This window comes from Ranitomeya variabilis, chromosome 8 (assembly GCF_051348905.1).
Source record: "Ranitomeya variabilis isolate aRanVar5 chromosome 8, aRanVar5.hap1, whole genome shotgun sequence".
Lineage (NCBI taxonomy): Eukaryota > Metazoa > Chordata > Amphibia > Anura > Dendrobatidae > Ranitomeya > Ranitomeya variabilis.
This window is the reverse complement of record NC_135239.1, coordinates 155,840,995-155,857,771: the sequence shown is the minus strand read 5'-3', so window position 1 is coordinate 155,857,771 and position 16,777 is coordinate 155,840,995. Positions and strand designations below refer to the sequence as shown.

At 45.4% G+C, this 16,777-nt stretch overlaps 1 protein-coding gene across 2 annotated transcripts in view; it reads left to right on the top strand.

Annotated features, from left to right (window-relative positions):
* Positions 1-16,777, top strand: part of MEI1 (meiotic double-stranded break formation protein 1) — a 1,359,645-nt gene that overhangs the window by 272,165 nt on the left and 1,070,703 nt on the right. For both annotated transcript variants that reach the window (XM_077277434.1, XM_077277433.1), the window contains one exon: positions 9,668-9,767. In XM_077277434.1, the coding sequence (XP_077133549.1) occupies positions 9,668-9,767 (100 nt within the window). The remainder of the gene's footprint in view (positions 1-9,667; positions 9,768-16,777) is intronic.

The following is a 16,777-nucleotide window of genomic DNA, read 5'->3' as shown; positions in this document are numbered from 1 at the left end:
TAAGGGGGACTGCACATGATGAAATGGGGGAGTGGGGCTGCACATGAAGTGGGGGGTAAGGGGGACTGCATATAATGAATTGGGGGTTAAGGGGGACTGCACATGATGAAGTGGGGAGAGTGGGGCTGTACATTGTGGAATGGAGCCGCACATGATGATGTGGAGGTAAGGGAGATTGCGCATGATGAAGGGAGAATGGGGCTGCACATGAAGTGGGGGGTAAGGGGGACTACACATGATGAAGTGGGAGGGAGTAAGGGAGACTGCACATGATGAATTGGAGGTTAAAGGGGACTGCACATGATGAAGTGGGGGTAATGGGGACTGCTCATGATAAAGTGGGGGGTAAGATGGACTGCACAGGAAGTGGGGGGTAAGGGTGACTGCACATGATGAAGTGGGGGGTGAGGGTACTGCACATGATGAAGTGGGTGGGTAATGGGGACTGCACATGATGAAGTGGGGGGAAGGGGACTGCAAGACTGCACATGATGAATGTGTGTCTGAGGTGGGACTGCTCATGATTAAATGGAAGGGGGATAGGGGGCTGCAAATGATTAAGGGGCACTGCAGGTGAAGTGAGGGGGTGATAGGGGTCTGCAGTGAATGAAGGGGACTTCAAATTAAAGTGGGGGGACTGCAAATGATGAATTCAGTGTGAGGGACGGGACAGCAATTTAATTGAAGGCGGGGAAAGCAAATGATCAATTGAAGAGGGAGTGGGGAGAGCAAATGATGATCTAGGGGAAGAACAAATAATGAATTTTAAGGGTGGGGGAGTAAATGCTGTATTGAATGTGGGGTAGAGCAGTTGATAATGAATAGAGGGTGGGAGAGAAAGACATGACAATGAATTGGGGCGGGAGGGGCTTGTAACTATAATGAATCGGGGTTAGGGTTAGAGTGGTAGGTACATAGTGGGGGGCGTTGAGGATGAAGTGACTGGTAATGAATTGGGCGAAAGAGTACAGGTGCTAATTAATTTATATATTAAATGGGGAAAGTGGCTATTTATAGTTAGTGGGTGCACAGTGGTGGATTATAATTTATGTTTGGAATGATGGGATAATAATTATAATTTATTTCTATAGTGCCAACATATTCTGCAGCACTTTACATTTTAGAGGGAACTTGTACAGACAATGGACATTAAGCATAACAATAAACACATAGATCAACAGATACCAAAAGGAATGAGGGCCCCTCTTGCAAGCTTACAATCTATGAGGTTGCATAATAACCAATTATATATTGATTGTGGGTGCACCTCTGTATTCAGATGTGTAGTGTAGAAGAAAGGGAAAAAGTGGGGAATGTGCTCTGGAAGCCATGCTTTAGGTAACTGTGTTATTTTGTGCAGAGACGAGTCCTGGCTGGAAGAAGTGACGGCGGTCTGTGCTGGATGAAAATGAAAAGCAAAGATGAAGGACTTCAGCTAGAGACATCACTAGTGAGTCAGTGTATTACCTATACACTGACACTATACACTGTATATTATATACAAAGCTCCTGTGTATGTCACTGGCAGTGGTGATCACTCTATTACCTGTACACCGACACCTTATACAGATCTCCTGTGTATAATGTCACCAGTGATCACTGTATTATCTTTACACTGACAGTAAATACAGAGTTCCTGTATATAATGGCACTTAGTATTGTGCTTTTTTGAAATTAATGATCAGTATTGTAGTATACAAGTTGTAAAAGGTGTACACTCCCTGACAGAAGTTATGTCGCTTATCCATGTTATGTAAATAAAAGGTTATAACCTGATGTTAAATTCATCCATTGGTTGTATAAATTATTCTTTTGAAAGCTGAAACCCTCCAAAATGTGGTTTAGGTTAAGAAAATAAATTGTCATCAATGCAGAAATATTGATCAGTTAATGGACACAGAATGGTCAGATTCTAGCAAGACAAAAGTTTTATTGTCGGTCATATAATGCGCCCAATCCTAGTTTACATCCTCACCTGTGCTCAGAAAATGATCAATTAATTAGTGTGTGTGTATAAAAAGAAACCCAGCATCCCAGACCTTCACTTGAACTGCAACTTAGGCTCTGACAACATGCCAAAAATCCACCCTGCGACCAAAGCCTGGATTATCAAGAGACCAGATCCACTGCAGAGGTGGCGGGCACCTTTAACCCCTTAAGCCCCGAGGGTGGTTTGCACGTTAATGACCGGGCCAATTTTTACAATTCTGACCACTGTCCCTTTATGAGGCTATAACTCTGGAACGCTTTGACGGATCTTGGCGATTCTGACATTGTTTTCTCGTTACATATTGTACTTCATGTTAGTGGTAACATTTATTCGATATAACTTGCGTTTATTTGTGAAAAAAATGGAAATTTGGCGAAAATTTTGAAATTTTCGCAATTTTCCAACTTTGAATTTTTATGCCCTTAAATCACAGACATATGTCACGCAAAATACTTAATAAGTAACATTTCCCACATGTCTACTTTACATCAGCACAATTTTGGAACCAAAATTTTTTTTGTTAGGGAGTTATAAGGGTTAAAAGTTGACCAGAAATTTCTCATTTTTACAACACCATTTTTTTTTTAGGGACCACATCTCATTTGAAGTCATTTTGAGGGGTCTATATGATAGAAAATACCCAAGTGTGACACCATTCTAAAAACTGCACCCCTCAAGGTGCTCAAAACCACATTCAAGAAGTTTATTAACCCTTCAGGTGTTTCACAGGAATTTTTGGAATGTTTAAACAAAAATGAACATTTAACTTTTTTTGCACACAAAATTTATTTCAGCTCCAATTTGTTTTATTTTACCAAGGGTAACAGGAGAAAATGGACCCCCAAAGTTGTTGTACAATTTGGCCTGAGTACGCTGATACCCCATATGTGGGTGTAAACCATTGTTTGGGCGCATGGCAGAGCTTGGAAGGGAAGGAGCGCCATTTGACTTTTCAATGCAAAATTGACTGGAATTGAGATGGGACGCCATGTTGCGTTTGGAGAGCCCCTGATGTGCCTAAACACTGAAACCCCCTACAAGTGACACCATTTTGGAAAGTAGACCCCCTAAGGAACTTATCTAGATGTGTGGTGAGCACTTTGACCCACCAAGTGCATCACAGAAGTTTATAATGCAGAGCCGTAAAAATAAAAAATCATATTTTTTCACAAAAATTATCTTTTCGCCCCCAATTTTTTATTTTCCCAAGGGTAAGAGAAGAAATTGGATCCCTTAAAATGTTGTGCAATTTGTCCTGAGTACGCTGATACCCCATATGTGGGTGTAAACCATTGTTTGGGCGCATGGCAGAGCTTGGAAGGGAAGGAGCGCCATTTGACTTTTCAATGCAAAATTGACTGGAATTGAGTGGGACGCCATGTTGCGTTTGGAGAGCCCCTGATGTGCCTAAACATTGAAACCCCCCACAAGTGACACCACTTTGGAAAGTAGACCCCCTAAGGAACTTATCTAGATGTGTTTTGAGAGCTTTGAACCCACAAGTGTTTCACTACAGATTATAACGCAGAGCCGTGAAAATATATATATATTTTTTTCACAAAAATGATTTTTTTAGCCCCCAGCTTTGTATTTTTACAAGGGTAACAGAATAAATTGGACCCCAAAATTTGTTGTCCAATTTGTCCTGAGTACGCTGATACCCCACATGTGGGGGGGAACCACTGTTTGGGCGCATAACAGAGCTCGGAAGGGAAGGAGTGCCATTTGGAATGCAGACTTAAATGGATTGGTCAGCAGCCGTCACGTTGCATTTGCAGAGCCCCTGATGTACCCAAACAGTACAAACCCCCCACAAGTGACCCCATATTGGAAACTAGACCTCCCAAGGAACTTATCTAGATGTGTTGTGAGAACTTTGAACCCCCAAGTGTTTCACTACAGTTTATAACGCAGAGCTGTGAAAATAAAACATCTTTTTTTTCCCACAAAAATGATTTTTAGCCCCCCAAATTTTTATTTTCCCAAGGATAACAAGAGAACTTGGACCCCAGAAGTTGTTGTTCAATTTGTCCCGAGTACGCTGATAACCCATATGTTGGGGTAAACCCCTTTTTGGGCGCACGGGAGAGCTCGGAAGGGAAGGAGCACTGTTTTACTTTTTCAACGCAGAATTGGCTGGAATTGAGATTGGACGCCATGTCGCGTTTGGAGAGCCCCTGATGTGCCTGGACAGTGGAAACTCCACAATTCTACCTGAAACCCTAATCCAAACACACCCCTAACCCTAATCCCAACGGTAACCCTAACCACACCCCTAGCCCTGACACACCCATAATTCTAATCCCAACCCTAATCCAAACCGTAAATGTAATCCAAACCCTAACCCTAACTTTAGCCCCAACCCTAACCCTAACTTTACCTCCAACCCTAGCCCTAACCCTAACCCTAACTTTAGCCCCAACCCTAACCCTAGCCCTAACCCTAACCCTAACCCTAGCCCTAACCCTAACTCTAGCCCTAATGGGAAAATGGAAATAAATACATTTTTTTTATTTTATTATTTTTCCCTAAGGGGGTGATGAAGGGGGGTTTGATTTACTTTTATAGCGTTTTTCATATCGGATTTTTATGATTGGCAGCTGTCACACACTAAAAGACGCTTTTTATAGCAAAAAAATTTTTGCGTCTCCACATTTTGAGACCTATCATTTTTCCACATTTTGCTCCACAGAGTCATGTGAGGTCTTGTTTTTTGCGGGACGAGTTGACGTTTTTATTGGTAACATTTTCGGACACGTGACCATTTTTGATCACTTTCTATTCCGATTTTTGTGAGGCAGAATGACCAAAAACCTGCTATTCATGAATTTCTTTTGGGAGAGGCGTTTATACCATTCCACGTTTGGTAAAATTGATAAAGCAGTTTTATTCTTCGGGTCAGTACGATTACAGCGATACCTCATTTATATCATTTTTTTATGTTTTGGCGCTTTTATACGATAAAAACTATTTTATAGAAAAAATAATAATTTTGGTATCGCTTTATTCTCAGGACTATAACTTTTTTATTTTTTTGCTGATGATGCTGTATGGCGGCTTGTTTTTTGCGGGACAAGATGACGTTTTCAGCGGTACCATGATTATTTATATCCGTCTTTTTGATCGCGTGTTATTCCACTTTTTGTTTGGTGGTATGGTAATAAAGCGTTGTTTTTTGCCTCGTTTTTTTTTTAATTTTTCTTACGGTGTTTACTGAAGGGGTTAACTAGTGGGGCAGTTTTATAGGTTGGGTTGTTACGGACGCGGCGATACTAAATATGTGTACTTTTATTGTTTTTTTTTTTTATTTAGATAAAGAAATGTATTTATGGGAATAATATATATATTTTTTTTATTATTTATTTAGGAATTGTTTTTTTTTTTTTTTTTTTTACACATGTCACGTGGAAATTTTTTTTTTTTACTTTGTCCCAGGGGGGGACATTACAGATCGATGATCTGATAGTGTGCACACCACTCTGTCAGATCACCGATCTCACTTACATCGGTGCAGGCTTACCAGCGTCTGCTCTGAGCAGGCACTCGGTAAGCCACCTCCCTCCCTGCAGGACCCGGATGCCGCGGCCATCTTGGATTCGGGACCTGCAGCGAGGAAGGAGGTAGGAGACCCTCGCAGCAACGCGATCACATCGCTTTGCTCCGGGGGTCTCAGGGAAGCCCGCAGGGAGCCCCCTCCCTGCGCGATGCTTCCCTATACCGCCGGTACACTGCGATCATGTTTGATCGCGGTGTGCCGGGGGTTAATGTGCCGGGGGCGGTCCGTGACCGCTCCTGGCACATAGTGCCGGATGTCAGCTGCGATAGGCAGCTGCCACCCGGCCGCGATCGGCCGCGCTCCCCCAGTGAGCGCGGCCGATCGCGTATGACGTACTATCCCGTCACTGGGAATTAAGTCCCAGGTCACCTTGACGGGATAGTACATCATATGGGATTAAGGGGTTAATGTGTCTCAGCGTCAAGTACAAAGAATTAGAAAAAGATTTGAAGAGACTGGAGATGTGTTTGATAAGCCCAGGTCCGGCAGACCCCGCAAGACAACTGCTCAGGAGGAATGTTTTTTGGTTAGAAAATCCAAAGCAAGCCCCTCTTCCACTGCAGCAGAGCTCCAACAGGCCTGATCACCTCAAGTCCCTGTGTCAACTAGAACAGTTTGTAGGATTCTGTCTCGAAATGGCCTCCATGGTCGAATCAGTGCCCAGAACCAGCACTAAACAAAAGGCAAATAAAAAACCGTGTGACATTTGCAAAGTCCCACAGCCTGCTAAACAGATGGACGCTGAAAAAGTGGCAGAAGGTGGATTTCTCTGATGAATCTTCAGTAGAATTACACCACAGCCGCTGCAAATACTGCAGGAGACCTACTGGAGCCCGTATGGATCCAAAATACACCCAGAAAACAGTTAAATTTGGTGGTGGAAAGATCATGGTCTGGGGTTACATTCAGTATGGGTGTGTGCGAAACATTTGCAAGGTGGAAGGCAATATCAGTAGCCTAAAATATCAAGAAGTATTAGCTACCTCTTATATTCCAAATCATAAAAGGGGTCAAATTCTGCAGCAGGATGGTGCTCCATCTCTACAACAAAGTTCCTCCAGGCAAAAAAGATCAAGGTGCACAAGGACTGGCCAGCCCAGTCACCAGACATGAACATCATTGAGCATGTTTGGGGTAAGATGAAAGAGGAAGCTTGGAAGACAAAACCAAAGAATCTAGGTGAACTCTGGGAGGCATGTAAGACTGCATTCTTTGCTATTCCTGATGACTTCATTAATAAATTGTATGAATCATTGTTGAACTGCATGGATGCAGTCCTTCAAGCTCAAGGAAGTCACACAAAATATTAAATATGACTCTAATAGCACCACAACTTCATTCACCAATGTTATGCAACGTATATTTGTATTTTAAGTTAATTGTTTGAATATCACATTACTTTCTGTGGGCGTCAAAACTTTTGTCTTGCCAAAATCTGACCATTCTGGGTCCATTAACTGATCAATATTTCTGCATTAATGACTGTTAAATATTAATTATTAATTGAGTTATTCTTATTCTGTACTGAGCACATTGCTTCTTGCTGACATTACAAACAGCTATTTCTGTGTATGTAGCTCAGAGTATAAGTCAATGCCATATACAGGGAACACGTGGTCTGTGGGACATATCAATAACGTCTCTTAGGAGGGTGGGGGGCTTTTGTCACGTGGGAGCTGCCACCTCCTGCCTTCACCATCATTCTCCATGGACATCAGACAAGACACGACACAAGGAAGGAATAGCCGGTAACCATGATGACTTCAGAGTTCACACAGACAGGTTTTACCATTCAGGACTTTGGGAAAGATGAGTAACAAGACAAGTGCTGATATTTACACATGGACAATCTGTTCGTAACTATTTCATCTACTTTTATGTTTTGCTGCAATGTGGTTTTTCTGTGGACAATTCAATAAACCACTATACTTTTTATGAGAATACCATGACATTTTTCTTTAAGAGTAAGCACCTGGTGAATAGTCCTGATTAAATAAATGTGCAAAATAAGCATATTTAACAATGACAATTTATTTTCTTAACCTAAACTGCATTTTGGAGTGTTTCAGCTTTCAAAAGAATAATTTATACAACCAATGGATGAACTTAACGTCAGGTTATAAGCTTTTATTTACATAACATGGATAAGCGACTTAACTTCTGTCAGGGAGTGTAGTTTCATGTAGGTAGAGGTAATGGTGATATTATAATATTATGTATTCGCTGTGTAGTGGTGATAGTATTAGTAGGCACTGTGTAGCTGTATTGTTGTATGTATGTTTGTAAGTAAGCTCAGTTATAGCACCATATCTAAGTAAGCTTGGTTCTGGTACTGTATCAATGTAGTAATCTAGATTATGGTACTGTATGTATGTCGTAATCTCGGTTCTGCTCCAGTTTCTATGTAGCAGGCTTGGTTCCATGTAGTAGACTTATTAAGCTCCGTTCTGCTCCCATATCTCTGGAGTAAGCTCGGTTCTGCTGCCATATCTCTGCAGTAAGCTCCATTCTGCTCCCATATCTCTGTAGTAAGCTTGGTTCTGCTCCCATATCTCTGTAGTAAGCTCTGTTCTGCTCACATATCTCTGTAGTAAGCCCGGTTCTGCTTCCATATCTCTGTAGTAATCTCGGTTCTGCTCCCATATCTCTGGAGTAAGCTCGGTTCAGTTCCCTTATTTCTGTAGTAAGCTCTGTTCTGCTCCCATATCTCTGTAGTAAGCCCAGTTCTGCTCCCATATCTCTGTAGTAAGCTCGGTTCTGCTCCCATATCTCTGGAGTAAGCTCGGTTCTGTTGCCATATCTCTGCAGTAAGCTCGGTTCTGCTCCCATATCTCTGTAGTAAGCTCGGTTCTGCTCCCATATCTCTGTAGTAAGCTCTGTTCTGCTCACATATCTCTGTAGTAAGCTCTGTTCTGCTCCCATATCTCTGTAGTAAGCTCTGTTCTGCTCCCATATCTCTGTAGTAAGCTCGGTTCTGCTTCCATATCTCTGTAGCAAGCCCGGTTCTGCTCACATATTTCTGTAGTAAGCTCGGTTCTGCTCACATATCTCTGTAGTAAGCTCGGTTCTGCTCACATATCTCTGTAGTAAGCTCGGTTCTGCTCACATATCTCTGTAGTAAGCTCGGTTCTGCTCCCATATCTCTGTAGTAAGCTCGGTTCTGCTCCCATATCTCTGGAGTATGCTCGGTTCTGCTCCCATATCTCTGCAGTATGCTCGGTTCTGCTCCCATATCTCTGTAGTAAGCTCGGTTCTGCTCCCATATCTCTGGAGTATGCTCGGTTCTGCTCCCATATCTCTGTAGTAAGCTCGGTTCTGCTCCCATATCTCTGTAGTAAGCTCGGTTCTGTTCCCATATCTCTGCAATAAGCGCCTTTCTGCTCCCTTATCTCTGCAGTAAGCTCTGTTCTGCTCCCATTTCTCTGTAGTAAGCTCGGTTCTGCTGCCATATCTCTGCAGTAAGCTCGGTTCTGTTCCCATATCTCTGCAGTAAGCTCGGTTCTGCTCCCATATCTCTATAGTAAGCTCTGTTCAGTTCCCTTATTTCTGTAGTAAGCTTGGTTCTGCTCCCATATCACCGGAGTAAGTTCTGTTCTGTTCCCATATCTCTGGAGTAAGCTCGGTTCTGCTGCCATATCTCTGTAGTAAGCTCGGTTCTGCTCACATATCTCTGGAGTAAGCTTGATTCTGCTACCATATCTATGCAGCAAGCTCTGTTCTGTTCCCATATCTGTGTACCAGCCTGTTTTTAAAGCCTGTTATCTCTGCTACTTTAATGCAGTGGCCAGATATAAGCAGGGAAATGGAGGGCCACAGCCTTGTGATTGCCCCCCAGGCTGAATAGTGCCAGCCAGCCCCTGCCTGAGTGGAATGGCAGTTTTTGATAGAGAATGAAAGAACGTTGTGGTCAGAGAGCGGGAGAGGGGAGTTTGTAAAATCATCCTGTGAATATAGCCCACACTAAAAGCTACTACTACTACTGTATCTGCCTTCCTTAGTTACAGCCTACTGGCTGCTCAAAACACTTCAATAGCAATGCACATCAACATTTGAAACACGGATTTGTGATATTTTTTTTCTTTTACCTTTGAATAAGATTGGCCATCTCTTTAATTATTTAGGTATTGAAGCTGTGCTAAAAAGTTTAAAGCATGTGCTGCAGCTGAACAACGTGGAACTACAGAAACAGGGTTTGTTACTACTCACAGAAATTCTACAAAGGTTTGTAGTTAAACAAGAAATATATGTGTGTATACATGTTGTAGCGTGGCTAAAGGTTGTATAGTCGACGGGAGGTATGTATCACAGGGATGGATGCTCCCTGCGATGTAACCTGGAGTGTTTTTGCACATAAAGCAATAAGGAGTTGCTTAGTATATTTGGGTCCGGGTTACGGGTAGCTATGAGAGATGGGAGGGTCTGGCTACCCATATACCTCACCCCTGGGTAAGGGGCATAACCATGCCTATCTATGTGTGTCAGGACCTGTGGTGATGTCACAACCACATGTCTAATCATGTGATGGGTTCTGGGTGTGGTTTCAGACTACTTAATGGAGGTGTGTTTGGCACATGGGGAGTGTATGGGAACCTGTCAGTGTGGACAGATTTCCGTGTGTCCAGGTGGGACACTACAGACAGGAGTCTATGTATTGAGAAGAAGCCTTTCTGTGTCTGTGGCTTCAGACTGAGTCCGCGTGCTGGACATAGCACAGCCTGTGTGCAGGGCCGGCGTTAAGCACAGGCAGACCAGGCAGCTGCCTGGGGCCCCCGCTCCTCCAAGGGCCCTTTGCTGGTTCCATGACCACAATGGAGCTTGCTTACAATTAAAATAGCACAAGGCAGTGCTTTGCTTTGCAGAAGAGGCAGACATAAGTGCATCTGTCTCTTATCTGTTCTGCAATTGTGAGTGTTTCCTGGCGGGCGGTGGCGCTGCACTGCCTTGTCTGTGTTATCTATGTCGGCTCAGCGGCTGCAATCCCTGAGGCAGAAGCAGTCAGGCATGTTATTCTGACCTGACCTGCGCTCTGCATGTTCTCCTGTTCTTCTGCTGTGGCCGTCCACCCTCACTGTGCAGCAGGCTTCAGGTTATAATTTATACTGTGTCCTGGGCTGGCACTGCAGCTGCTGTTCAGTGGCAGGACCTTCCTATGTGACACGGTCACCTGATCACTGACGTTGTCCTGACGCTGCACAGCATTCAGCGGCCCCTGTCAGGGACACAAAAATGCAGGAGCTGTGCTGCCACCCAGAAGACAAGTGTTCCCATATCATATAGAAGACACTTCACTGCTTACTGGTGAGTTTTTTTCAACTGTCTGCACTACCACACCAGTCACACACTGCAGTCTGCGCAGTCAGCAACGCAACCAAAACTACAATGTAATTAACGTAAAAAAGAAATGAAAAAAAAAAGTGATATAAAAAAATGAATGATACCTACTGTCACTTGTCAGCATCCTGCACAGGCCGCTCTGCAGTGTGCGCTGGCACCAGGAGTGATGATGTCACTGATCGCTAGCCACGGGACCACTTTGTTCTGTGAGGCTATATGTGCACACTTTGCGGATTCCATTGCGGATTTTTCCTCGTGGATTCTGAAGAATCAGCAGGTAAAACCCCTGCGTTTTATCTGCAGATTCACCGCAGATTATCTGCGGATTTTATGCAGATTTTGTTCGGATTCCACCTGCGTTTTTACACCTTTGTATTCCTATTATGGAATACGTGTAAAATGCTGCAGAATCCGCACAAAGAATTGACATGCTGCGGAAAATAAACCGCAGCGTTTCCGTGTGGAATTTTCCACAGCATGGGCACAGCGGATTTGGTTTTCCATAGGTTTACATAGTACTGTACACCACATGGAAAACTGCTGCGAATCCGCAGGGCCAAGTCTGCTGCAGATCCGCAGCCAAATCCACAACGTGTGCATATATCCTTATAGGGGTCGCTCACACTAGTGTATATTCTCTCATGCAAGATAATTGCGATGATTATCCTAATGACATCTCTTCTGCTCCCGGCCCCAGTGGCAGGTTTCTGCCTGTGCAGTAACTGTACCTGCCTCTGAGACGCAGGTTCAGTTACTCTATCGCTGTGCGGGCCCGCACCATGTTTTACTCCTTGGACAGAAATTTTGTCTTTGTTATTTAGTGGCTTCTTGGGGGTTAAAGATGTTGCTACTAGTTAAAAACTCACTTCAATGCACTGAATTGACTGTAGTGTGGTTGTTAGTGCAATGTTTCAGAATTTGGGGCCCCACTTTGAATTTTGCCTAGGGCCCCACTTTGTCTAAAACCGGCCCTGCCTGTGTGCCTACAGGTCTGAGAGAGAGCGGAGCTCCTCTATGGACTTTGGAGGATTCATCTGTCTGGTATAAGACTGAATATCGTTTGTTTATGTTTCCTAAATGGTTTATGGAGTGAATAAACCTACATGGACATTGAGGAGAATGTGCCTCCTGTTTCTTCCTATGCACCTGAGCGAGTGAATCCCTACAATTGGTGTTTGGAATGCAGGCAAAGATCCAAGGAGCACGTGTTGCAGCGCTGGCTGGTCTGAGCCAGAAGATTGGACGGTCTTGAAAAACCGTGAGTAAAAACTGACCGGGGTCAGTGAGAACTGCAGTTTGTGGATACCTCTGAGGAGAAGAGGGATCGGGGAACCTGTGTGGCCGCAACCAACAGGTAACGGTCTGGAAACCGTGTGATACTGACCAGGGTGAGCAAAAAACTGTGTTTGGGCTGTAAAGCCAGGTGTAAAACAGACCGAAGTCTGTGTGCTGTACTGACTGGGGTCAGTGAAAGACTGTTTTTGTTCTATAAAGCACGTGTGCAGGTGCTTGATGTGGCTTGGCGGGGCCACGAAGATTGTGTCTGGCTGTAACTCGGCGGGGTTACGAAGCTGACAAGCGGCTTGCTGTGGATCGGCGGGTCCACGAAGGGGACAAGCGGCTTGCTGTGGATCGGCGGGTCCACGAAGTCTGCGGTAGAGCTTTGTGGAGTGGTGGCCGCGGTTGCAGTGGGAGGTTCCGCAGCGGCTGGAGCTGCAGTGGCAGCAGCGGCGGCTTGTGGTCGGCAGCCGGAGGTGCCAGTTGTGTGTGACTGCAGCGGGAGCTGTGGCGGTGCCAGCAGGAGCTGGTGAAGTGACATATTAAAAAAAAAAAAAGACATTGCTAGTTTAGTGTGTGCAGACTCTTAAAGGGCCAGAGTCACATTAGTGTGCTGGGCGAACTGGGGCCTGAGAGTACTGTGGGAAGTCCACAGGGTGTACCCCAGAGTGGGGTGGTGTCCCTAAAAGTGGGGTGGAGTCCCAAAAACGGAGCGGTGACCCTAAATAATTATGGTTGGCCAAAAAGGGGCTGCGTCTCAAAAGGGGGTAGTTGCCCAAAAGGGGGTGGAGTCCCTAAAAGGGGTGATGGCCCTAAAAGAGAAAATAGTCCACAAGGGGGCGGTAACCCAAAAGGGGGTGGAGTCCAAAAAGGGGGCGGCAACCCAATTAGGGGTGGTGGCCCAAAAACTGGCGGCAGCGAATGCGCTGTTGAACTGTTGCCGGGTTCAGTGTAAGAACAGCGCATGTTCAGAATGTTGTACTGACTTTTCGTCTGACAAGATGTCACAGAGTTGTTCTGTAGAAGTCAATGGAGTGTGCGTGACTGGACTTCTGGACTCAGGGAGCCTGGTGACGCTGGTGAGCGCCACACTCCCTGTCTATCTGATTCCCGGAAGGAAGATGGAAGTCCACTGCGTTCATGGGGTCGCTAGGGATTATCCGGTGTCCAGGGTAATCATTGAGACGCCCACTGTTATTGCCAGCCATGATGTACCTGTAGTCCCAGACTTGCCATTCCCTGTTGTAATAGGTCAGGACTTTGAAAGGTTTTGGGACTTGTGGGAGGAAAGGGGAGTGTCTCATTGCTCAGAACGGAGTCTGGGTGACCCTAAGGGAGCCTCACCACAACAGGCGGCTGTAGTGATTCCGAGTGGTGTGATGTGTAAAGAGAAAGTAGCGCCACCTAATGTCAATAGTCCAGAGTTACGGGTGACTGGAAGAAAGTGTGGGTCTAACACCTGTTTAAGTGGGGACTTGCTGTTCCAGGATGACAGGGTGAGAAGGGGTGACTCCTGTTCAGACTGTGACTCAAGCGCAAAGGGAAAAGAGTGCAGTAAGGAGGAGCCGAGTAAAAATCGCAGGTCTTCATCTCGTTGCGGGGGACGCAAAAAGGCGGGACACGTTACACCCTCTGAGAAGAAAGATGATGAGGAAGAGACAGGGTCAGGTGCAGATAACGTTATTGTCCTTGATGAGGAGGTCGCTTTGTCTCTGACAAACCCTAACGCTGGGGTAGTTGGTGACGGGCTGGGGTTGGAACAGACCTGTAGTAGACCCACATCTGCAATGCCCGGAAAGACTGAACTGGCTCAGTATGATGAAGTACCTGATGCTGAAGAGATGGAGAACTCTGAAGTTACCAAGAGTCCAGAGGTACCGAAGAGTAAACAGACAGAGAGCCCACGAGAGACCATAGAGGTGGTTGCGGAAACAGGTGGAACTCTGAAGAGGCAGAGTGTGGGTGGGCAAGAGCCCCCATTTGAAAGTTTAATTAAAGAACTGGTGGTGCGACATGTGCTGGCCAAAAGAGAACAGGACCATAACATAGAGCTGCTTAAAGAAACTGTTGAACAAGAAAGGGTCCTGAGGCAAGCAATTGAGCACAAAGTGGGTGACCTAGAGAAGGAGGTCGTTGAACTCAGAGGTCACCTATCAGCGTGTCAGGCCATGAATAGGGCCATATTGAAAGATATGGATGTGCTCAGAATGGCTCAAGAAAAGCATCAGCAGGAGCTTCTCCAGAGAGAGGAGGAACGTTGCTGCCTGGCAGAGGAGTTGCCAATGCCCATCTTGGCGAAGGCTCAAGCGGAAGAAAAGACTGAGGAAGAGTTCATGCCAAAACCGGAACAAGAGAGTCACCCGGTCGTGACAGACGTCTTGGTGGAAAGGTCAGAGGCAAAAAGGGAGCCGTCTGTCTATGAAGAGAGTGAGACCCCGCTCTTCAAGACCGTGATTGATGTACCCGAAGAGGTGCAAGAAGCCTGTATCGGTGAAGGTGTGCATGAGGCCTTCAGAAAAGCAGTGGAAGCATGTAGTGTGCACTGGGCACCAGAGACTAAACAGTTGGTGATACTGTCGAATAGGGAAGTCACAGTGAAGCGGGTGGCTGTCCTGAGGGATATGCACCTACACTGCCTCCGTACAAAGCAGAAGATCATTTTGAAGAATGATGAAGCCGTTCGACGTTTGGAGCGTGAAAGGAAAGCTCTTAGTCAGCTGGGCTTAGTGGAAGACACAGTCCAAGTACCCAAAGGTCTGGTGGCGAAAGTCATTGGGAAACTTGGGAGAGTGATGCAGGAGATGGTGGATAAATCTGGTCTGAAGAGACTGAGGATACCGGCTGATGAAGAGGTCCAGGTCATGGGTGAAGATGGGATGGTTCCGTTCCTGGTTGTCGGATCCAGAGAGAGTCTTAGGAATATCCGCATGCTCCTGGAATATCGCATGGCATACCTAAGGGAGGTAGAACAGCTGAGACTTGAGAGACTGCAAGTTAATAAACAACTGCCAGAGAGGCGAAGAGGTGCTCCAAAGCCTGGAAGTCCTCAAGCTGAAGTTAACAGAGGATATAGACGTAAAGAGAAGAGCTGCTCTCCGAAGGAAGACAATAGGAGAGATCAACAACCGAGAGAGAACCGAAGGTGGTCAGTTGGAAGAGCTAGAAATAGTGACTCCTCAGTTAGCTCAGGGCTCAGTGACTTAAGTGGGAGATCCTGTAGCGGACGAGATGACAAGGGGTCACCGTTATCAAAGGATGTGACGGAAAGGGATGACAAATGCCGACGAAAGGGTTCAATAACAGGCCCTGACTTAGACAGACGGTGTGGCTGTCAGGGACGACTGAGAGGGGTCTCTAGTCGGTTTAGGACAAGTGCCAAGCCCCACGGCTTTAGGCAGAGGGGGGAGGTATGTAGCGTGGCTGAAGGTTGTATAGTTGACGGGAGGTATGTATCACAGGGATGGATGCTCCCTGCGATGTAACCCGAAGTGTTTTTGCACATAAAGCAATAAGGAGTTGCTTAGTATATTTGGGTCCGGGTTACGGGTAGCTATGAGAGATGGGAGGGTCTGGCTACCCATATACCTCACCCCTGGGTAAGGGGCATAACCATGCCTATCTATGTATGTGTGTCAAGACCTGTGGTGATGTCACAACCACATGTCTAATCATGTGATGGGTTCTGGGTGTGGTTTCAGACTACTTAATGGAGGTGTGTTTGGCACATGGGGAGTGTATGGGAACCTGTCAGTGTGGACAGATTTCCGTGTGTCCAGGTGGGACACTACAGACAGGAGTCTGTGTATTGAGAGGAAGAAGCCTTTCTGTGTCTGTGGCTTCAGACTGAGCCTGCGTGCTGGACATAGCACAGCCTGTGTGCCTACAGGTCGGAGAGAGAGCGGAGCTCCCTTATGGACTTTGGAGGATTCATCTGTCTGGTATAAGACTGAATATCATTTGTTTATGTTTCCTAAATGGTTTATGGAGTGAATAAACCTACATGGACATTGAGGAGAATGTGCCTCCTGTTTCCTCCTATGCACCTGAGCGAGTGAATCCCTACAATGTGTATGTGTATTATATCAATGCTACTCACTTGGAAGCAATCTAGAGTATCATAGGAACTGTTTCAATTTAAAGTCTGGCGTTTTTTTCTGTCCTCATAAAACACATCACAGGAAAACTTAAATACAGCCTTTGTCTAGCACAAAGTGAAACATGACGTAACAAATCCATAAAATAGTGCTTGTTAGCCCGCCTGGCTTAGAGTCCAGTGTCTTAGTCTTTTACCAAAGGCACAATCCAGGAGTTCTACACACCTCTATACACACAGACACGTGTGAGACAAACGCGTCTCATGTCACAAAGTGAATCACACCCAGGGGTGGAGATATGGTTAGCTACCATCTCTTCCAACTCTCCAGCTGCTTACAATCAACCTGTCATGGCCAATTAACCTCTGCTTGTCCTGTATGTACTAGAGCATTACTCCAGGTTTATCTCCCATCCACTAGGTGTCCTACAGCCCTACAACCTCCTTACTATATATATTGCTCAAGAAAATAAAGAGAACACTTAAATAAAACAATGTAACTTGAAGTCAATCACACTTCTGTCAT